Genomic DNA, 24,640 nt, shown 5'->3' with positions numbered 1-24,640 from the left:
GTCACAAGCTAAGTCCTCCAGCTGGTCTATGATGTCAACTGACTGTCCTTCTTTACCACCAGTCAGTTCCTTACTCTACAAACTGCTGATCCTGCAGCTGTCTTCAATTACGTATTATAGCAGTGTTGGCACAATACAAGTCCATTGCTAGTCCATTCACAATATTGAGATTGCATTTCAGAAAACGTGTCACTGCAAAACGAAAAGATTTGTTTCTTTTGATGTCTGGCTAATAAAAAGTAACAGAGCAAACAAGTGAGTGTGATCAATGGCTGAATATTTGTCTTGCTGCCAGAGGTACATTCATTCAGTGTGACCTCACCACATACATGATACAGGAAACAAGATAGGGAGATTTTATATATGAGACGTACAGTTCTTAACATATTTACTTAAAAAGAATTATAGAACAGTCGCTTTTCTCTTTACGCAATCCTCTGTCTTTTTACACTGTAAACTCTTTGAGTCCTTATCTAGGCTCCTTCTGTGAAGAAACCAAGTTGCAAGAAGAATGTAAAATCAGAAGACTCTTTATTCTACCGATATGCTAACACAGTATCCTATGCTGTACTGTACTGTACCTAACAGGGGAGCTACGGTGACGACTTTCTTAAACCGAAATCAACCAGCTACGTGTATTTTCTTTAACAAACAACATTGTTTTAATAAATCCAAAACCAAACTAACACTAACATTTGAATACATGCGTTGCAAACAGAAGCACATTTCTAGGAATTTTACATCCGTTCTATTCCTGTCATACAGGACACACGCAAACCATATGTGGTTATTTTTCACTGGTAACCAACTCTAATGGAATTTTATTGAGAGAATCATTTTTTTATGATTTCAGTTTTGTATTACTGATGTGACCAGAGCTTAAAGCAACGCAGCAATGAACAGGTTTAAAAAAAAAAACAACACTGGTTACTATTCATACTTTAAACATATTAACATAATCATCAGAAGAAAAAAAAAATGCCAGTGTTATCATTCCTCAATTAAATATTGTTTAAAACTGCATATGTAAATATCTCACATTATCAAGAGATTCAAAGTATGACTACATTCAAATTCCTTCAGAGTTGATAAGAACTCTGTTCATTACAAAGAACAAATTAAATAATGATTCCGTTCACTTCACAGGCTTTGAAAAATTGCACCAGCAATACAAAAAAATAAAATAAAATAAAAAAAATTAGAAAAGCCTCACAAACAGATGTCTTTCATGGTCCAACGGTTCATTGTTTCAAGAAAATCTGTCAGTTCCAAATCCAAAAAGATTGCTAACAGATGCTGGTTTCTGGCTGGGACCCGGGAGAGACCTCGCTTTAAAACTAAGGAATGTGTTGTGTTTGGAACAAGAAAAGGGAATTACCTTTCTAGATAAAAACTGCAAGCATTTCCTATTGAAAACACCTTTAACAGCATCCTAGCGGCTTGCTCAATTCAAACAAGGACTATATGGGTTGTTCAAGGGTGCAGAACAGCACACTCGAATACCTATTCTTGGATAAGGTGGAAAAGTCCCTACAAACAATGACTGGCACATTGATGGCAAAACAAACACCTGCCTTGGGCCAAGCAGATTTGGCTCAAATTACTTTTTAAAAACTTTGTCTCTGTTTTATAGAAATGATTTCCCCTTAGATGCAAAATGTAGCTAATGGCGGGATATTTTATAGATATTTTTGTAGATAAAGTGAAACTCAAAGTGGTGCCCCTTGCAGCATGGAAACTCAGGATATTCTGCACCTGCCTGAGGCCTGCTGATGGCACTCAACCAAACCCTGACTGGCCATTGCTGTTTGTTCACTCACAGCTGCTCCATCACTCTCTCACCAGGTATTGTAAGTAACTAGACAGATATGGTGTGAAATTCTCCAGAGGAGGTGACACAATGGGTAATGCATGCAATTCAGACTAAATATCTGTCCAGATAAGCAGCTGTAAAAGCTCATTTTTTTAACTTCTTACCTTCTTCTTGCTGCAGTATATTTGCCATTTCTTCTCTGCAGGGAGTGCAAACATAGCCTCCCTGTGTTTGTCTGAGAGGTCGAGTTCATCCTATCAAAAGAGAAAAATGAAAGAAATCTGTGTCAGAAAATACAGAAAACAAATGCTTCCTAAATCTAGTGCATTGTATTGAAGCAAGCAAGCTTCTCAAGCATCCAAGCACCTACATACAAACCAGCAACACATGAAGAGGTTCAATAGATTATGTATGGTAAAACTTGAATTTGTAACAGTTTGAGACAGGTGGTTGCTTAATCAAGTTGTCTCCAAGTCTCTTGTATTGAAAAATAACAAAAGATGTTCTGATATTTTCTGGTTGGTAATAGCAGGTGACTGTTAATGACTATTGACTGTTAATACAGGTGCTACTGCATCTGTAGAACAGCACACCAATTAGGCATCAATAGCAAGAAGTAATTGCAAATTTAAAAAAAAAAAAGAAACTCATGTATTCTGGAAACAGCTGGAAAAACACACAAGTAGAAACCTGGTCTCAAGAATGAAATGGGCCTTTTTATCAAACAAACCGCAGTCCCTGTGCTATTAACACAAAGGTAATACAGAAACAGGAAACAGGCACAGTTCTGCATTAAGTGAATATGACAGGACATTGAACTACTGTGCTGTATGCCCCAACATTATGTAAAAATATAGATATGTACAACAGGCTTAAACAGCACAGCAGTAAAATCAAATTAATACCTAGCAGGCTTTTTTTTTTTTTTTCTTTAAAAAGTCTATCCTACATGTAATACAAAACAAACCATGCATTAACACACTATGGCTATACAGAACCTTAAATATTTGCCATTTCAAATCGGTACACAGATTCTGCCACCTGTGCTCTCGGCTTTGCTGCAGCATTTAGGTCGGCGGAATTTTTGGGTCATTTTTGCCCGCACAAAATCCTTGTCGCACCTTCATGAATAGCTCATGAATGTATGGCAGCTCATGATCTGTGTTTAACATGTTGGTTTGCATACGTTTACATCATTAATTCAATGCAAATGAGAGGCACTATTCCGCCCCTTTCACTTTGCATCCGCTAAATCCTTGTTTCCCGCACAGAAATGAAATAGTAAATAGGACCATTTTGTAAATGAGACCCAAAATGGCTTAAATACTGCGAATAGCAACTAATTAGAATATATTATATACCTTTTTTTGATTCACAGCTTGGGAGTTATAAATATTAAACATACACACTCAAGTAGACAGATAAAGAGGCTGATAAAGAGACACAGTGTCATGGACAAGCTAAATTAAATTAATGTAACTGATCCTCCTCTACATATGCAAAATGAGAGAGAGAGAGAGAGAGAGTTATAGGCTTTAAAATACATTAAACCTTGTTTAGAACTGAAAAAAAAAACCAGAAAGGTTAATACTACATGTGTGAAGTTCTCTGTATACAATAGATGTGTAAAGGAGATTAGCAGATTAAGTCTTGAGAAATTATATACCACTACTGAACACAAGAACACACTTTCAGATGCACAAATCACATCCCTGTCATCCAAACAATGCAGAATATTGTCAATGGATGGGGACAATTTTTTTTTTTTTTTTTTTACTATGGACAATATTATCCCCGAGCATTCTCTGGATTTGTTAAATTATTACCTGCATTGTTATATAACCAACACCACATTCCTTGGCAGCCTGTCTAGAGAAATCCAGACCAGATGGTTGGGTGCAAATGTATTACTTTCATATGTAAGTAACTACAACTACCCACACCCATTCCTCCACCAGCACCACAACCAAAAAAAACCAACAACTTTGTACTGCTTGATAAATAGGTATAAAAAAAAAAAAAAAAAACTTAAAAACATCAGGCTCATAAGACCAGCACTTTGAAGGCACCTTGCTCACACAGCAAATCAGCGTGTCAGTATAATGGAATCTGTGCACAGGCCAAACGCTTTGTCGCTTTGCTGCCTTTAGACTGACGCTATCCAGACACCATGTGACATGTCCCTTTCTGGGCCTCCCATAGGGGCTGCTTTTCATTTATATAGGAGATAAGCAAACACTGGAAACGCAGGTTTGCGCTCAACCTTGTTTCGTTGCACTATTCCTGTTACTGGTAAGTATTTGCTTAGCTCCTTGTTAGTTACTGCATCAAATCACCAGCAGAATATATATAATTCACTGAACAAAGAATAAAAACTCCAAAACACTGTCTCTGATTCCTCCTCCTAGAGTAATAACCACTCTGCATTTAAAACTGAAAAAAAAAAATGTATCTAAATATCAAAATAGATTCTAAGGTAAACTTTTCCAATGACAAACTAATAAAAAACAGTACAGTAGTAAATGTATGAAGTTCTTTAAGCAAACAAAGGTGCTGGTTTCCTATTTTGATTGAGCAGACAGATCTATCTATGCACACACAATGTTGAAAAAGGAAGCTCTAAAATCAGACCGCATCCATGAGAGTTCCTGATCCGAGGATCTCCTTCCTTTCTGTTACAGGGACTATCCCGGGCTAACCTGTTCTATCAGGGACCTTGCATCCTCTCCACACTACATCCCCAAGGTTTGCTGCTGATGTTGCTGCAAGAACACCATTGATATCTATTTATCATTTCTGCATTGTCAGTGTAGTCTCCATTTTTATGACAGATTTTCAAATTAATTATATATTAATTTTATATTAATTATCTGAACAAATATGATGGTCATCAAAAACCACAATGTACGGTAAATGTAAGCATTCCACAGTAAACAATGACAGTACAGAGTTATGGTTTACCTTCACAACAATCCGGCAATCTTAAATGTAAAACAAATGACAGGAATGTACAGCAGCCAGAAAACACCTTCCGTTCCTATAAACACGTACTGCACTACGATGGATGTTTGCTTTTATAACAGCGTCAAGAGGAACTTCATTGATTTTCTTTACAATTGGCTTCCTGTGGACCTCCCGATTCTTTCACAACTGGCTCCTTGGAAAGAGAACACCACAGAAGCACACACAAAAAATCCAAAGTTAACTCCTTCAGCGATTGACTTCAAATGTTGCCCAAACAGTCATTTAACCTGTTTCTGCCCATCTAAAAACAACAATATTCCAAAACTACAGTGCATTCCCAGTCACCTCATCCAGAAACTACTAGGAGATTTTGACAGCATACATTAGGCAGCACCCATTACTTGAGTCCACCTACAGCCAATAACATAGCAGCTAACGTAGGTCACTCTAAACACAAGGCAGAAAAGAATAGGTGGTCATGACAGAAAACTCATGTTGTAAGGTTCACCAGAGGATTGTGATGTTATAGCTTATAGGATGAGCCACATTTACACATACACGTTGAGACCCAGCCTCCCAGGCTGGTCATCACTCAAGACTCCACCCCTTTTGACTGAACTGGAGCTCGTAGGGCAGGTCAAACCAGTGGACTTTTGTCCATTTGTGGACAAGGTAGTAAACGAGTACTTGGTAGAACATAAGACCATTCAAGTTATCTCTATCCAACGCTGGTTCTAATCCACCAGTGGATCAAAACTCTTGTAAAAGCAAAATCCCCCAAAACAGCCTGCTGGGATGGAAGAAAAAGATTGTATACATGCAAGTTGCACAATTAGCACTAGATTATTATTTGAACATGTTTTTAATAATTGTGTACATACTGCCTAAGAAACCAAGGTACCAAAGGGTTATAATAACAAAGCCCACTGTTTCTAACAAAACAAGAAGGGAGAAACTCAACTGCTTTGATTTGGTGACCTCATCAGAAAGGCTTTTCAACACAAGCTCCTACACGGTGAATTGTTACACTGTTACGAAATAATAAACCTGGAGATAAGAAGTTTTCACTTAGCCCAAAGCCACCATCCTTCTTATTTAACTAACAGGCCCTAGTAAAATATTAGCTTTAACTAACCACTTTCAATTTGCTCAGTAATAACAATGTGCAAAGGTTCTCAAAGCTTATGTGTATCATATTATTCTAACTTTTCCATGATTGTACTGCACAAAATATCAGAATTTCATCATGTTTTAAAAAAAAAAAACAGTGGCTCAGATGAAATGCAACATCTTTTCTGGAGAGGTACAAGCTCCATGTGATCTTTTTGGCACAATTTAATTATTTCTACTTGCCACAAAGGTTGAATGTTTAACAAACAAAAACAAAAGCTTTGGCAAACAGCAGACAGAAAGCTACAAAATATGCTATTTTAATATTAACGCTTAAACTGTGCTGATTACAAGAACCTGCTAAGAGGACATCAATACATAAAAAAATGGTCATTGAACAGCGCATGAATTATGGAGAAATTCAAATTTAATACTGTAAAAAATGAAGGAATGGTTCCAGGACATTGAATAGGAGCTATCTTTTGTACACTGTTACTCAGAGCCTCTCCTCTTCTGTGGGAGGGTTTCTTCCCATTTCCTAAGATTTAATTTCCTACAGGAGCCACAACATCCTTTCTCCTGTTTATCAAGTAGGATATAAATGCCTTGGTTGCAACAGAAATTGCTAAAACTGTGCTCCAATGTATTCCTTTTTACAGTAATTTATAGCAGGATATTGAAAACAGGAACATGAGAAATTATTACTTTTTAAATTCTGTTTTAATGAATTTAATGAATCTGGATTCTGCATTAACAACAAAACATATAATAAAGACACAGTGACATCAAGTCTTGGGGGGGGGGGGGGGGGGGGGGGGGACAGGCTTATACATTTTAGTGTGACAGTATTGTAATATTACAATAGAGCCATTAAACGGGAAACTGCCTAGTTGCAGAAAGAGCTGATGGTCACTGGTACAGTCAGTTAATACCGGATGGTCAATGTCTGGTTATTAAAAGCTTGGAGATAACCGGGACTATTGTACACTTAGACCGAGTTAGACTATTCATCTGCATGTCCTTGTGCATCCTGAGGCAGCAATAATTAGACTCAATTGTTTTAATTCCATGTCGACTGCTTTACTGGCAATCTGTTCGTTCTGCTTTCTACTGCAGGGGGATACCATTTGTGGTCGACTCAAAGGCGATCATGCCTCGGGTCTTTCTTGGCAACAAAACTCAAAGATTCACAAAGTCAGGAAGTGTGGCAGTATAACTAGACAGTTTATGCAGGCAGGTGGTATACAATTTTTTTTTGTTTAAGATATTTATACAGGACAGAGCTGCTGAGATGTAAGGTTATGCCTCAGATGTAGAGAAAAGGTGTTGTGCCCCCTTTTGATAATGGCAAGGCTTCTGGTTGGGCCCTTATGCCAGACACAAGGCTTTGCAGCAATTAATTAGGGCTCTTCCTCTACAGGTTAGGAATGCTGAGTCGCTTTGAGGATTTTGTTTCTTCCCATTGTCTTTGTAGTATGAATAAAGGCCTCAATATGAGGGCTAACAGCTTGTCATAATACATGTTTTCCCCAAACCTTGTCTCTTTATGTGCAGTAGTCAGAACCTGCAGGAGCTGGCATTACTCACATGGTTGTTACTGTCTCGCTCTGGAGGGCTGTCTGCCTGGGTAGAGTGTTGTTCAAAACAGAATAAATGAGGAACTTTGCCTACAGTAATAATGACAATGAAGCCACATACCCTAAATATCCTTATTTACTGTATATCAGTAAACTAGCAGAATCATTGTCTTAATTTGAGCATTATTGTTTTTTTGTTTGTCAAAATAACTTCGAGACATGATTATGTAACGAGAAAGAGGCACATATTAAATTTATCTCCCCACAAATTCACATTTTAATTCAGCTCTAATCTCCATGTACTTTATTGAACCCTGAATAGTTTAAGGAGAGGGTAACAAGTTCCAGGATAAATACATGTACTGCTAATAAGACTTGGTGCCATGGCAATACACATCTACAGCCAATTGTTGCTAAGCAACCATCTTATGTTGCTAAAACATTAGGCAACTACATAAGACAAATGACTAAAAGATTTATTACTAAACTTGCTCATGCATCTTTTTTGATGTTTGTGTTTAATATTAAGACTGTTTCCAGGGAGCTCCCGAGTGGCGCATCCAGTAAAGGCACTCTGCATGGAGTGCTGGATGCACCCTATAGCCTGGAGGTCAGCGATTCGAGTCCAGGCTATTTCACCGCAGACCGTGGGTGGAAACTCCCATGGGGAAGTGCACAAGCTGCCCAGAGCTGCATTGTCCTCAAACTCTGTAGCTCTGGGTTGGCTACATGGCGGGCCTGCAGAGTGAAAAGAAGTGGTCGGCTGACGACACACGCTTCAGAGGACAGTGATTAGGTACCAGGAATTAAACAACAGCAGCAACTTTTCATCTACAGCTTTGTGTTTGAAGTATCTGCATCTTTCAAACTAAAGTATGAAATCCAAAATAAAAAAAACAACAAATCTTCCAGACAAGAAGAAAGGAGGAGGTGTGATAGTGTTACTAGTGCTAATATAAGATGAGAAAATGGATTTCAAAATCTTATTTAGTTATTCTGTACTTTATATGAGCAGAAGAATATATAACGTTGTAACTTCATGGGCACAAGATCAGCAAACTCAAGACATCAACAAGACATCAACACTCTGAATAACACAATAACTGAATAACTGGTATTGTTGCAATTACTGTGCAAGGGTTTGGAAAAGGACTTAATTACAGCTGCCTCTTGCAACAGCATAGCAAAAATAATTTTAAATTATCTTATTGGCAATATTACATTGACATATTTCAAATATGCAGCTGCATAGTTTAAAAAACAAACATTTAATAAATTAACAGATGTATCCTAGTATTTATATGAAGGCTTCATTGGCATTCCTGTATATACATACATATGAAACTAATCATAAACAGTCAAATACTAATTAGTAGTCTGCTGGGGCCTAATTTAGAAATCTTAGCAGAATAGATATAACAACATTAAGCATACAGCAACGACCACCAGACCAAACAAACTAATACTGTGCAGTAGCTGTTGCTAGAACATCCAGAGTGGGTGGTTAGCCATTCCATGGAATAAGTAATATCTGTTCTGTAACTTATTTTTTTATAGTTCAGTGTGAGTAGCTGTATAATAAAAGACAAGTGCATAAGATTGAAAGTTATTAAATATTAATGATCATCAGTCAAGCTATCCAAAGCCTTTGAGTGATAACACATTAACAATCTGTATAGCTAAAAGGTATAACCAGGGGGACATCTATTCTTCTCGGGATACCATTAACATAATAGTTCTGTGCCGGTTTTCAGTAAATAGTTTTCCTGCCGCAGTGGCCAAGTGACTATTATCACTTACGTTTATTTTATTTTATTTATTTTTTTTACACTGGTTATATGGAGTTTAAAGGTTATAATGCATTCATGAAAACACACACTGCCTTGGATAAAAAAATAAAATAAAGATTGGAGGTTGCATTGTTGGCTGTACCCACCACAAGCTCGGAGAACATGGCATCCAGTTCCTCCGAGTGAGGCATTGGAAGCGCTGGCTCCATGGTCTGCAGGGCGAAGTTGCTGTCATTGCGGAGACGGTAGGTGATCTCAGGATGGTCGCTCCCTCTGAAGCAGCAGAAGATGAAGGAGATCCCCCGTCCGCTTCGCTTCCGCGGGGCCATGGCACAAATCCTTCAGGTACAAGCTTCAACTACTGATTCCTGGAGGAATAGAAAAACACAAACACTTTCAAACATCACACTCATTTCTCTAGTCCATACCGCTAGGCATCCATCTTTTCATAAATCTGGGGTAAAGGTGTAGTATTTCACTTACAAAAAGAATGTTACACTTTAATATGGAATTCTTGTTTAAAATATTCTTTAAAAAAAAAAAAAATAAATTTAGCAAGGCCACAAAATCTTTACAGAATAAGATAAATGGCGAGAGCGAAGGCACAAGGACCTATTTTCCGACAAAGATACATTTGTTTTTCGTGTTGTGGATCAGAGGCACGAGATCAGACCTGTGTAGGATTATGTTGCCATGGTCACCACCGTGCTGGCCATTCAAGCCACAGTGAACAGCCCCATCTCGTTCCACAATAATTTGAATGGGTTTTTGTTTCTTTTTGCACGCTTTTCAATGAATTTGTTTTTGTGTTGTTTTTGGTCCCTTTTGTATATATGCCATAATTCCTTTATTTTTTATCAAAATTTTCCCTACATGTTGAAGTGTCATCGTACACCATTAGCTTTGAGCAGGCCATGCAAAATATTTTACAAACATATTTTCTCTCTTTTTTTTTTATGATAGGCTAGTGCGTGCACATTCATTTGATTTATGACGTGTACCTGTAACTGTTACCTGTAAATAGTTTAAGCAACAAATGTAACAGTAAAAAAAAAAAAAAAAAAAAAAAAAACAATCAGGCAAAAACAGCTCAGAACAAGCTTAACGCACTTTGTTTGTTAGGTTCAGTGTTTGCACTTTTTGTATTACTGCAACTGTACAGCTTTTCCAGGGAAGTAGACAGAAAGCTTTTACAAAGGGCGTATGACGGACAGGACTAATCATTTGTTTTTTTATGCATGTATTCTCTGTCGAAGTAGTGATTTTAATATTTAATAAACGGCATCTGCTAAGATTGCTCATCATAACACAGACCTGCCGGTATACAGCAGCAGCAAAATACATTACTATGTGATGATACCAGTGACAAAGTGTTATCATACATTCATAAATAGATTTCAACTTGCAGGTATGTATTTGAACAACCTTTGAGAGAACTTACAACAATGGTTTGAGTTCAATTAATTTACATTATATGGTACTCTAGTTTAAAGCTACCATATGAGAGCTGTTGTATTTTGGCATAAGTTCATATACACAGCAAGTCTTTCATGTTACTGTATTAAAAAATGATCTCCGGACACTGTTTTAACTCGTCTTCTTAAAGTACCATGGGAGATAAGAAACCAGCTTAAGATTGCTAGGAAAATGTGCATGCCTCTCGAATAATAATAAAAAAAGCCACCCTAAGGTAAAATATTATTATCAATCAAAAGTTGTCAAAAGCCATTTAATATTGCTACCTGGGAACATTGAACCCAATAACTGTATTAAATTATATATTATACTAATTACATTATTTATAATGATATCAAAGTGGTCAACACAAAAGGATATAGTAAAACATCAAGTATGTTACAATTGTGTAACATTATATACAATAAAAGACACCAGTGTAAAGGGATCAACCAGCACAAATTACACAAATAACCCACAGACGTCCTTCTCCTGGCTCATGCTTTGAATAATTATGCCTTGTGGCTACAATACAAGGACAAGACTGCTGTCCGCCAATCAGCTTCTGTCACACACAAATACTTCTGTCACGCTGAAGCACCAAGTCTGAACAAATTAGCCCAGTTTTCAATATAATTGGTGAAATGCAGCACAGTACACTCACAGCTGAAAAAGAAAAACGTGGCCATTCAAATATCCTAATTTCTTTTCTTCTGTTGTCCAAAGGGCTATATCACTCTGTGGACGCCCCAATTAAATCGCAGCTTCTTCTCATTGCAAATCTTTGGAAATAAAATGGTTGTGGATTTCCTCAGATACAATGCTAAGAAATTAGCAAACAGTTTAAATGTAGCCAAGGCTGCAATCGATTTGCTCTGTCGGTATTGATCCCGTATCTGCATCCTGAGCTTTGCCTCTCTGAGTCGAAGGCGAGTTGTGAGTTTGACTTTAGGCATATTTTCCCACAGCAACCAATGCAGCCATAGTACAGCACTGTACATAAATCCAAAGTAATTACTGTCTAATACAAAATAGTCAGTATCTTTATGTGAATTTCTCAGAAGCGGTACAATACAGGGTCACATGTTGATAGTAAAATATGTCATTTCGAGTCACATGCTGGGCAACGTCAATGATCAGGGATGGGTTGCAAAAGAGCTAACAAAGCTTCAGCTTGTACTTTTAGGAGAGAATTCTCAAATTTTGCATTCCCTTTTTAAAAAAGCACTAACTGACTGCTGTCTGACCTGATAAACAAAATATCAAAGACAAAATTCAGGCTGAACCTGGCTTATGACAAGATATGTGTCGACACAAAACAGGAAGGTTGCAAGTCATAACATGAATGACTATGAACCTTACTCCAAAACATACTGTGTCATATATCTAATGAGGACAGATGATTCCTACTGCAACAAGGGTAAACATATTTTTCTCAACTAACAGCAGGTACATGGTTACCCACACACCCCTGCCCTGCCCTGCAGAACTAAAGTCAAAGTAGTGCAGTACCACTGTCCTCTGGAACAAAGCAGCCTGGCAGCACATTCCACATCCTCCAAGCCCCGACTCGCTGCAGTAATTCACTGCCCCAGACTGGGTGGTAGTTTCCTTCAGACGTGCAGGTGTTCTCCCTGGGCTCACTCTGACACAAACTCTTGCATTCACTCTGCATTTACAGCCACTCAATTACTACAAGTAGACTCACAATGACAAATGTTAAATTAAAAAAAGCTACACACACACACACACACACACAGGAGCAACTTATACACCAGTGTGACCTATAGGCTTTTTCCTGAAATTGTTGTCTCAAAATGGGAGGTGGGTGACTTCTACACTGATTTTTATGATAGACAGAGATAGATAGATAGATAGATAAATATACAAACAAACACACACACACACACTGAGTGTACAAAACATTAGGAACACCTGCTCTTTCCATGAAATAGACTGACAAGGTGAAAACTATGATCCCTTATTGATGTAACCTGTTAAATCCTGATCAAAATCAGTGTTGATTAAGGGGAGACAGGTTAAAGAAGGATTTTTAAGCTGTGACACAACTGAGACATGGATTGTGTATGTGTGCCTTTTACAGGGTAAATGAGCAAGACAAATGATTTAAGTGCCTTTGAACGGGTATGGTAGTAGATGCCAGGTGCACCGGTTTGAGTGTGTCAAGAACTACAACGCTGCTAGGTTTTTCACACTCAACAGTTTCCCACGTGTATCAAGGATGGTCCACCACCCAAAGGATATCCAGCCAACGGCAGGCCAGTGGTCGAAAATGACTCATTGATGAAAGAGGCCAAAGAAGGCTGACGCGAATTGTGTAGAGCAACTGACAGTCCAGTACAACACTGGTGCCGAAAGACCCACAAAAGAATGCACAACTCGTCGTACCTTGACACGAATGGGGTATGGCAGCCAACAACCTAACAGAGTTCCACTTCTTTCAGCAAAACACAAGAAACTGCGGTTGCAGTGGGCTAAGGAACAAAAACACTGGAGGATTGTAAAAACATTGCCTGGTCTGATGAATCCCAGTTCCTGCTGTTTCACACTGATGGGAGGACTAGGGTATGGAGAAAACCACATGTGTACATGCATCCATCATGCCGTGTGTCAACATTGCAGGCTAGTGGTGGTGGTGTGATGGTGTGGGGTGTGTTTTCATGGCACACCTTGGGCACCTTGATAAAAGTGGAGCAACGTTTGAATGCTACAGGATACCTGAACATCACTGCCAATCAGGTGCATCCCTTCATGGCAGCAGTGTATCCTGCTATATATCTGCTAATGGATTTTTTCCAACAGGATAATGCCCCATGCCACAAGGCTAGGATTGTCCAGGAACTGTACAGTGAATTCAGCTTACTGCAGCGGCCTGCCCAGTCACCAGATCTCAATCCAATTGAGTATCTGTGGGATGAGACGGAACGAGCTATTCGGAGTAGAGATCCACTACCAGCCAACTTGACAACTGTGGAAAGCATTGGAGTCAACATGGGCCAGCATCCCTTTGGAACGCTTTTGACACCTTGTAGAGTCCATGCCTCGACGAATTAAGGGCAAAAGGGGGTGCAACTCAATATTAGGAAGGTGTTCCTAATGTTTTGTACACTCAGTATATATATATATATATATATATATATATATATATATATATATATATATATATATATATATATATATTATACATATATCATGACACGTGTATGTATACATACATACATACATACATACAGTGGCTTGCAAAAGTATTCAGACTCCTGACCAATTCTCTCATATTACTGAATTACAAATGGTACATTGAAATTTCGTTCCGTTTGATATTTATTTTTTAAACACTGAAACTCTGAATCAATTATTGTAAGGTGACATTGGTTTTATGTTGGGAAATATTTTTAATAAAAATAAAAAACTGAAATGTCTTGCTTGCATAAGTATTCAACCCCTGTGCTGTGGAAGCTCCCAGTTTGCACCGATGAAAGAAATTGCCCTAACGAGGACACAATTACCTTACCATTGGCCTCCACCTGTGAACCATTAAAGTTGCTGTCACATTTTCTGGATAAAAACCCCACTGTTGAAGGATCATTGGTAAGGCTATATATATATATATATATATATATATATATATATATATATATATATATATATATATATATATATATATATATACACACACACACACACACACATAATATATATATATATATATATATATATACTATATATATATATATATATATATATATATATATATATATATATATATATCATTAGTTATTCAAGCTGTTAACCTTAATGACTCTTCTTTGTTTTTGTCAGAAATGTGCTTTTCCTGAAATAGTGATTCAGAGACAAAAACTCTGGCAACCTAGGAGTTAAATGGAGATGGAAGCCATCTGGTGCCCCCCTGTTGTCGGTCTCATGTTTCAGGCAAGATGGAGATAAGCTAGGAGACCAGATGCTTCCAGAGGCTTTTACAGAGTCAAAAACTCATCCATCCTTTCTATATTCTGCCAAGCGGAATTAGTAACACAAGCCATTAACACAAGTCTAATATTTACAACACACCCCACCAAAAGCACATCACTGAAGGTAAGTACAAAGAAAACTAAAAGACATTCCTGCTTTTGGAAGAGTAGATGTTCAGGATGTATACAAAAAGCTTTAACATATGACAGATAAAATCAGCAGAAATGCACTCCACAGGTTTGACCTACCAAATAAATCTGTATCATTGACTAAAACTCTAACTGTAATGTACTGTACTGCATTCCTGTGGAATTACTGTTTTTTTTCTCCAGTGAATGACCTGAAAATAACTTACTAGCATTTCTGATGGTCTGTCACAATCCTCTGGTTCTACTGACTGATTTCTTGCCATGGCTATTCCCTGCAAGAGTGACAGAGATATCCTGATTTAGCTTGAAACACCTTACCAGCCCCGGTCTACAACACCTAAAACAAGAACATTCTAGACACCCACAGCTCCGCCAAGTTCTTTATGCTTTCTGATCATACAAGCTACAATGCGGTGCAATCTACTTCTCTTCAGATCTTGTGAGACTTACCGATTACAATCAGTGTGTCTGCTTTTCTTTTATCGTTGTGTTCCTGAGCTCTTAAGATACCAGTTCATTTGAGATTTGGTCTGGAGGTACTCTTCTAAAAAACAATGTCTACAATAAGGCTGATCCAGAAAAAAACAACATATTTAAGGAATTGCATTTAAAAAAATTACAACTTAAATACAGGTATTTGCAGAGCAAGCATTTTGTTTATGTATGTTTAAGGTGAGAGACGCACCATCTCTGCATCCCATGCAGATTATTCAAATAACAAATCACTCAACACATAATACACTGACTGATAAGAACTGCAACTACTAAAGTATCTGCCTATGCATATTACCTACAATTTCTATTACCTTTAGATACCATATAAATATGTCATGCAATATAGTTAATCTGCACCGGTTTGTATTTTACACCACTGCTGTAATAATGAGGGGCACCTCCTTAAAAAATAAAAAGCTGCCTGCACTTTCCATTCAGAACTTCAATAGACATAATTAAGCAGAACAAACCCAAGCAAGTCCCATGCTGAATATACTGCAATCATTTATTCTAGTTCCCAGCTGCAGTATTTTACATACAGTCTCCGCTTTAAGCTAACTGTGGTCCTCGTGTGCCTCTTTCCTAATATTATCCCCAGTACCAGTACAGTAATTGCATGCATTGGTGAGTCTCCATTTCCTGATTACGTTCACAATATTAGTCAGATGACTGCACACAGTAACAGACATTTACTGATTTCCGTGAATTTAATATAAACAGCTGTAGATGACTGAAGGAGTCATCAACTTCCTATGCAAAAGCAAATATCTTGCGTCTGCTTTGTTATTTGGGAAATAACATTTCCTGTGCATTCGATAATGTACACAATAATTCCAAAAAGCTGCTTTATTTTTCTCCTTATTTTCTGCTCTGGTCTATTCTCGGTTTCTTTCACATTCGTGTAGCTTCAAACAAAATTCCTACAGCTGAATTTTTATTGTCAGTCTGAAGTGAGTTCTGGCAAGCAGCCCATATCAATGGTACAGTATCTTGTTCTTTATTTGTACCATGTGCACTACTGGATAAAAGTGCAGGCAGCCTCTGAACAAATCCCAGAGAACAATAGAATCAATTGGACTACAAAGTGTCTACTCTTTCCTGACCACAAATGAAAGGCCACGAGAACCACAAATTCCCCATTGGCTCCTCAGCAGAAAATAAAATCATGGTCAGTTAGCTTCTTTCAGGCAATACTTTGCTTCACTTTTGGAAACAGTCAGCTCTGCAGGTAGCATACTCACTTCAGTGCAGCCACGAGGATCAATCTTACCTGGGGAGATCTTGGACATATTCCATTGACCAATACAACAGCAGGATAGAGGGAGGGTGACTGTAGGTACCACAGAAGACAGTTGTAGAGGGAGTTTATGAGTATAGTGCACTTCGCTTGCTTGAGTTCAAACTTCTTGAGAGGACTGTATGAGGAAGTCAGGGTCAAATCAAAGTAGTTTTTTTTTTAGGATACCAGTTTTACAATTCTAACAGAGAGCAGCAGCTCCAATAGCTGCTGTATGTAGAGCTACAGTAGCCTGTCAATTGTATCTCCAAACAGGACTGCCTAGCGAGCCTGCCTCAATATCAGCATGCCGCACTCTGGAAACTCCCCAATGTGTATCCATGCACATTGTTCTCTCGTCAATTTCTGCCATCTAAAATGTATGGTTTGTTGAGCAAAAGAAGTTGCTTTCACCTGCTTAATAAAATGTGAACTATTACTGGTGTACTCCAACTGGTTAACAATAAGTCAGTTTTTTGTAGGAGGAAGAAGACATCTGAAATATATTTATTGTTACTTTTTCAGGTCTCCGATTCACTTAGTGATGATCACATTCTCACATGTCAATCACATCATTCAAATGAAAGACGACATACGGATTAGTTTCCAAGATCTTCGCCTGCTCAATATTCCTGAATGGATAGTGCAGCCATTTTCCATAACAGCCAAGAAATGTGATCCTGATTTGCAGAATATAGTGGACCTGCAAAATCTTGAAGCCAGAGCCACATTCAATTCCTCCCGCTTCAATGTTACGTGGCCTGAATATGGTCATCAATATCAGGCATTATGGAAGATGAAGCTCCTGATGATTGCCTTTTCTACCTCATACTTAATGGAACAAGGCTTCAGCCAAGTGATGCACAATTTTGTCAAAGCAAAGAAATCATATCAACATTATCAGATGTGGTGCTCTTCAGCTGAAACTCACCAACTTCACTCCTGATATTGAACATGTAACCATTCACACTAAGTAAAGTGGGAGTCTAAGGTCTCTGGGAGGGCACTGATCTGTAAAAGTCAGAGATCCCAGGCATTTGCAAAAACATTTCTAGCAGTGGCCCCCAAAACAGCCATACCTCTTATCTGGTTTTGAAAAGAAATCTATATCCTTCAGTTCCTATCCTGGGCATTTACATGTTATGTGTTCAATACATAACTAAGTGTGGCAGAGCAAAGCTCTGCTCTTTAGAAATTGGCAGGGATGGGGTTAACTTCCCCTACCTGCCTGGGTTTATTATGTTCAGGTAGCTGGGTTTGATTAGTTGATTAGGTTGATTAACGATCAATCAGCGCCCCTGATATAAAAGGAGGCCTCTGCTTCTCATTGGGGGAGAGGGAGCTGAGGAAGCAGGTTGGTGTTTGTTTTGTGGTTTTTGAATTTTCTAAATCCAGTGAAGGCATTGCCCAGCCTGGAAACTTTATTTTTGTGAGTTTTGTTTTTGCTTTATTTGTGTTTGAGTATCTGTTATTTTGCCCTTGTGCACTTTATTTTTGTTTATTTATAATAAAATAGTTATTTTTTTGAACTGCAGTCTGTCTCTGGGCCTCTATCCACTCGCCAGCCTGCCACACTAAGTTTCACAACATAAAATATTAAAACTTAATCTGAAAACCTTGCAAGTAATACTCAGTCCCATGACAACGTTGGAAGTAACATACTCTACTGTTAGGCTCCTACTGCATACATGTACCAAACTGCTTTTGTTATACCTGTAAGTAGTTTGAATGGTATAGTTCTTTGGTCATAAGGGCTATGGTGCTGACACCTTCTGCTCCTAATCATAACTTTTAAACTGTACTGTTATTTACCTGTGGCTCCATTGTCCATTGTGCACACACTCCAGTGTCTGAGGTTAAACAGCTGATATTTATAAGAAAAAGCTTTCTATTGTAAAATGGGGATGATCTCTAATGCACCCAGAAATGTAAAAGCAAGGCCACAGAAAGTGGTAGTCATATTTACTGAATCAGAGTATTTCTTCTTTGTTTTTTAACTATAAAAAACAATCCATCAAAACTGACTCTCTACCTTTTGGTGGTATGTCTCCGTTTCACTTAATTTTGCTCGATTTCAACTTACAGTAAGTTGGGAGGGTTAAAGGCACCAATAAGTCAGTCACACTGCTGCGTGCCAAATGTATCATGTTGCATTGTGGAGCACCAAACTCAGCAGGGCGTGGACCTAAGAGTGATAAATGTTTCAGGTTTCCATAGACCTGCTGTGACTGGAGAAATTCCAGACTGGAGAATCTGCTCAGTTGAAGGAGCCATGTAAAACATGCTTTTTTCATGCCTGTACATTTTACAGCATACCTTTATATACGGGGAGGGAGCAGGAGTGCATGATGAAAGTGGAAATAGCAGAATGTCATCTTGCAGAAAAAGCAAGCAAAGAGAATAAAGGAAGCCTTTCACATTTTCCTTTCTGGTCCCCTCTTAAAAGAAAGCCCTATTAAACTCATCCAGGTAGATGCCTTCCAGTCATGACCTGTCATTAACCTGTCATTCAGAATATATTTGCAAGTATCCCACATAGTCCACTATCAAAAACAATACACTAATATTTCAGTAGAGTGCCTTACACAGTTGAAAAAGATGAATCATTCCTTTCCCAAAATCAAAGACAATCCAAATACTTGACATTCTAACAGTAGGGTTGTCATGTTAGTCTTGTATTTAAAGATGACTTACTACAAGAATAAACATGCAAATACAAGGGAACACGATACTGGATTAATGTTTGTAATAGTTGAAAAATAAAATCACTTAACTAATACAGATTTGAGACAGACAACAAACCCAGCATTTCAGTACTTCTTTTTTATTCACCAGGGCAATATTTCAATCTACAGATATCAAAAGAACAAGCAGTACAGTACGTTATCATAACATAGTTCCATTAGGCTTTTGGTTTCTATTTATTGTTTAGTTTAAGCAAATGGTAATGAATGCTGTATGTGAGATTTTGTGAGATTATGTTTTATTTTCCTCTGTTGACGACATAACTCTACTATTCCAATAAGACTTTAATATTACACGAGTTATCAAGGAGACACAACTGAGCTTGTAGGTGATCCAAGGTACCATGGAGGAAAACTGGTTTACACTAGCAGTTGCATTAGCAATCAAATCTCAAACAAGGTAGAGTTTATGAAAAAAAATTTATTTGTCCAGCTGTTGCATAGATAGACTCCTATTCGGAATATAAACGGACTACATAGAATCACAGGCTGCAAACTTAAAGTAGTTTAATTTGCTGGAGTCACAAGCACTGACAAGCATTTAATTTTAGAAACAAACACACTTAGCCTTGCAGCGGCATCAGAGGTACATAAAAATAAATTCCACTGAACAGAATCTGCCCCTACTCCCTAATTCTTGAGCAATGCAGTTGGCTCAGCCCACAGACCAGGTGAGGTGCACTCAAATCCTGTACAGTACATAACTGAGGTTGCTGTGAAATTCCTTACCAGTTACCAGACCTAATTCAGCATTTTCCACGCCATGCTATTTCTTCCTAATCTGCAACATACCGTACTTGCTTGAGTATAAGTCGAATAATTTAACCCCAAAACACAATCGTGACGTTTGAGGGGGTGGACACTAACATACCAGTAAAACAAAACCTTGTCAGCAAACCTTTAATGTCTGCAAACAAAAAAAATGCCTACCTTTCCCATGTGCATTACAACAATGAAGATTTAATTTGGATACTAAAACTCAGCAGATCTCATTGCTGCACTTCTCTCAAAAAGGGTGATAAATACAGTTTAATCATTTTTACTTGCTGGACGGCTAAATTGCGTATTATTTTTTAAATGTGCTTATGTGCATATTCTGAGCTTGGAGCCACAATCTTGTATTTTTTTGTTTTTGTTGTAATGGGCAGTAGCTTTAAAACAAAAATGGAACATTACAACCTGACAGTCAATTAATTCATGGGGGATGAAGTTTAACTGCATGCTCTCCAGTTAATATTATTTATTCTGAATGAATTGTTTGTTATGGTTGTTGCATTGAATTGCATGCGCTTGCCTGTGCAAGTGCTGCATTCATTTTGTTTTTTTTCTGCATGTCCTTATTGGATGGAGTGCAAATAGTTTTTCTTGTGTTATGCAAATATTGCAAGATATCTTTTTTTTTTCTCTGTCAGTCAATCCTTCTGCATTTAAACATTTGAGATATTCTTATATTTGACACAGTAACTGCTTCTGTGGAAACAGCGCACCTCCATTGAAACTGCTGTGGGCAAATCCTTGTCACCCTCGTTACCAGAGTAAATGCTTCTAATTTCTCTCAAATCAAAATGCAAACATCAAGGTTTGGCGAAAACGATTCCGTAACATTGTCTATATATATATATATATATATATATATATATATATATATATATATATATATATATATATATATATATATATATGGGGGGTTTTTTTTTTGTTTTTTTTTTACATCCACGAGCTGTCACGTGAAACACAAAACACAGACCACACCACCTCATACATGTATACCCGAATCTCCCCATCAAAATGGAGGGCTCACTTAAAGCATCACACAATGTCTAACCAGTTAGCAAAACGCAAATGGCAGATCTGCTAATGTGCTTTAAAATTTCCTCAGACAAAGCTGTAGACAAATGATAAGCTTGGCAGTAAATACAAGTGGCAAATGTAGAATTAAAATCAGAACCACTGAGCCCTAGAGCACAGCATTGTATTGTACCCTATTATGCTATAAACTTGGTTAAAACCATTTTAAATGGTTTGCTTTCAGTTGCCGATATGCATACTTAAATGCAACGGGTAGTGTCATATAGTCCTAATTCATGTGATAAATCTCATTTTCCTCAGGTTTAGTCTCTTCCGATAGAAGCCTTAACCTCTATTGTGAGCAGATTTGGCTCATCCATAATTCAGATGTTTCAAGGTGAGTTAATATTAACCACTAGAAAAATATAGCTTTGAGACTTGCATGTATAGCAATAGGTAAAGTGTTTTGCTTCTTGGCCTCTTGGCTAAGATCAGTGGAGGTTGGCTCGTCCATAGCCACTGATCGGAGAAGGCAAGGTAAATGGAAATGTAATAAGAAAAGTTTTTTTGGACAAAAAAAACAAACAAAAAAAAACTACTGCTACTAACAATAACTATAAAACACACTGAAATAATAACATTTTTAAAAAAGTTAATGTGAGCTATAATGATACATTCATTCTCTGTATTTGATCTAGCAGATATAAAGATATAACTTTGTGGATATTTGGTATTGAGGGTGCAATATGGTAGAACTTGTTATTCACAATTTGACATTCACTCCTATCCTTGAAAAGCTGTTATTGTCTTTTTAGTAACTTGTTTCTGGGCATTTGCTACTTTATAAGCCAGTTGGTTGACAGTTTTGACTCATTTATGAAAAACAGTCTGTAAGTAGTCACTGTAGAAAATGTTGAGGCCTGAGGCTTCAGACAACATCAGACACTGACAGCTAAACCAGCACTATTTTTGGAAATGGTGGCTGGTATTTCTTTTAATGTTTTGTTTTTTTAAAAAGCACATAATGAATGTATTTTTTATGCTCAGCCAAGCCATGTGTTTGGATTAGAATAATTTAATAAACCATTTTCCAAACACAAACTGTATGATTTTAGTTTAAAATAACTTAAGGGCTACATTTTTACAAGCAAAAGTTTGATACAGTATGTTCGTTATATTGTGGGCAATCCTTGCCATATTTAAATGAAAGAAATCCCTGAATGGTTGTCTCATCATTTCTGATGTAAACAGGACTGTGACGTCACACCTGGCATCAAGCAACTCTAAAGTATCAATTAAAACAGATCATGGCCTTGGAGTGGAATGGTTTTGGTTAACCCTTCCATGCACATCCTCATACGAGGCAGTAAAGAGACATTTAAGCAGCTGTGTGGATGAAAGGGTTAATGCCTACAATCATGTCACAGACTTTCATGGCGTACCCAAGTCACGCATGCTTGTCGTACATCTGACAACACATACTGTACCTAAATGTATCTTCAGAGTTTCTTTCAATTAGCCCTCGGTATGAGGAACAGAAACCAGGCTGACAATGCAACCACAACAGGGGGGGGTAATAGTGCACCTCCACATTCATGGAGAGATGGAATGAGGAAGGATGTCCTCCTTTATGGTTTCTGCCAAGCTGAGATAAGATCCTCGGCCCCTCCCAGAAGCTAAGCATGAACCACATTTTGAAGACTTCAGACGCGGAGTACAAAGCACTATAACTGGGGGTTATGTAGTATGGCTCCTTTGCTTGGTTTCATATTGCTCTTTTGTTCATCATATTCCCAGCTTACTTCTAAACATATATCTAAGTGTCTTACAAACATAGCTAGATCTTCAGCTTGGATATTCTTTAGAAACTCATCATGAGCCATTTACATGGACAGGAGGCCAAAGCAATAAAAACACTCACAGAGGGTGATATGGAGTGAGTGGTGAAGGACATGTTATAAACCAGGTGAGGTAAGGAATTGTTTTTGTGGACTTAGCACAAAAAAAAAAAAAAATGATATAAATTATCATCCGATCACCTAAGACCCACCTCCGTGAATATCAGGTTACCATTATCAGCATTAAGCATAGCAGACTAGACAGCAGAGGGGTTGCATTGCCGGTCATATCTTCAGTTCAAACACCCACCAATTCTGTCAATAGAAATCCATCACCCAGCTGCATCAACCTTTATCATCTCTCTAGATTACAGCAATGAGAAGACATTTCAAAATACTGTTATATATAATACAATCTCCAGTCTAAAATCAGGTCTCCCATTAGGGATATCGCACCTTTTAAGTAATTAGTCTGCTAATTGTATTATGTTAAATATTGCATATAGCAAGCAGCAGTCATTCTAAGAACCTTAAGAGATTTATGCCTATTTACAGTACAACGAGTCAGTACTGCACTGGATCAAGCACGGAGGATATCATTTTGAGCCACTGAATGGGACATTCAGCCCAGCTAGGCTACAGGAAGCGTCCAATTCCATAAGTTAAGCTGGGAGGCATTTTCCCTTTAAATCTGCAGCAGAAACAGAGTAGCCAAAACAAACAGATTTTTGCATTGAACATGAACCTATTTAACTCTTATAAAGGGCTACGGGTGACTTCCATACTTATTTTATGTTAGTAAATGTCATTACGGATGATATTAAAAAGTTATGTAACCCAGTCAGGTTTCTGTAAACAAAGGCTGACAAAATGAATGTTGGCTTCATAATGTGGACAAGGACAAGACTCCACTAGATAGGAAGTTGAGGCCTGCATTCTCTTTGCACATGTGATTCATGTGTCATGGGTACTAGTGTCACCCAGCCAAATCCATCAAGTTCATTTCTATTTTGAATCTGAAATTGTGACGACAAATACGGCCTAGCAATACAGTATATTTTTCTAGCCAGGGAAGTGTATTTTCATCCTGCTCCTTTATTTATTTGCCCCATCATATTGTCTCTGTCCAGTAGTTAAAGGGAATCCAAGATAATGGGAGCAGACAGGGACAAACAATTACAGCTTTATACATGGGAGTCATGCAAGTTACTTTCTGGACCCAGTATTTTTTTTTCCAAAATACATTTAACAGTTTAACCAGGAGTAACTACAGTCTTGCCAAACACCATTCAATGTTTGCATCTGATAAAATTACTTTTTGGATATGCTGGCCTGAGTTATGATGCCTTCTGTTTATCTACAGATCAGGTATAGTGTTGCCAGCTAAGTGTTTCATCACCATACTCTTCCACTGATGCGATTCCAAGACAACCAGCCTAAGTTGCCTAAAATTCACAGATATAATGTCCTATAACACTGGATAAAATATACGGTATGCAGTCGGAACAGAAAGCAAGATGCAAAACCCAAAATAAACAGACTTGCAAACTTCTAAATCTTGTCAGTTTTTGTTCCCCTAAAAAACAGGCACCATAATACATGAGCTCAAACACCATATCCTTCATTTTGGAATCTCATCATCTTCCTTTCA

General features: G+C 37.8%; 1 protein-coding gene across 6 annotated transcripts in view; it reads right to left on the bottom strand.

Moving 5' to 3' along the window:
* The window catches only part of LOC121330250 (disheveled-associated activator of morphogenesis 1-like), an 81,968-nt gene that overhangs the window by 36,704 nt on the left and 20,624 nt on the right, over positions 1-24,640 (bottom strand). For 5 of the 6 annotated variants that reach the window (XM_041276611.1, XM_041276612.1, XM_041276610.1 and 2 more), the window contains exons 2-3: positions 9,401-9,622; positions 1,978-2,067 (exon numbers count right to left, since the gene is read on the bottom strand). In XM_041276611.1, the coding sequence (XP_041132545.1) occupies positions 1,978-2,067; positions 9,401-9,583 (273 nt within the window). In that variant the 5' untranslated portion in view covers positions 9,584-9,622. Of the gene's footprint in view, positions 1-1,977; positions 2,068-9,400; positions 9,623-15,054; positions 15,106-24,640 lie in introns of those variants that run through there. The other variant, XM_041276613.1, reaches the window with a different exon arrangement.

This window comes from Polyodon spathula, chromosome 17 (genome assembly GCF_017654505.1).
Source record: "Polyodon spathula isolate WHYD16114869_AA chromosome 17, ASM1765450v1, whole genome shotgun sequence".
NCBI lineage: Eukaryota > Metazoa > Chordata > Actinopteri > Acipenseriformes > Polyodontidae > Polyodon > Polyodon spathula.
Note: the sequence above shows the minus strand (reverse complement) of the source record. Positions and strands in the feature narration are given on the sequence as shown.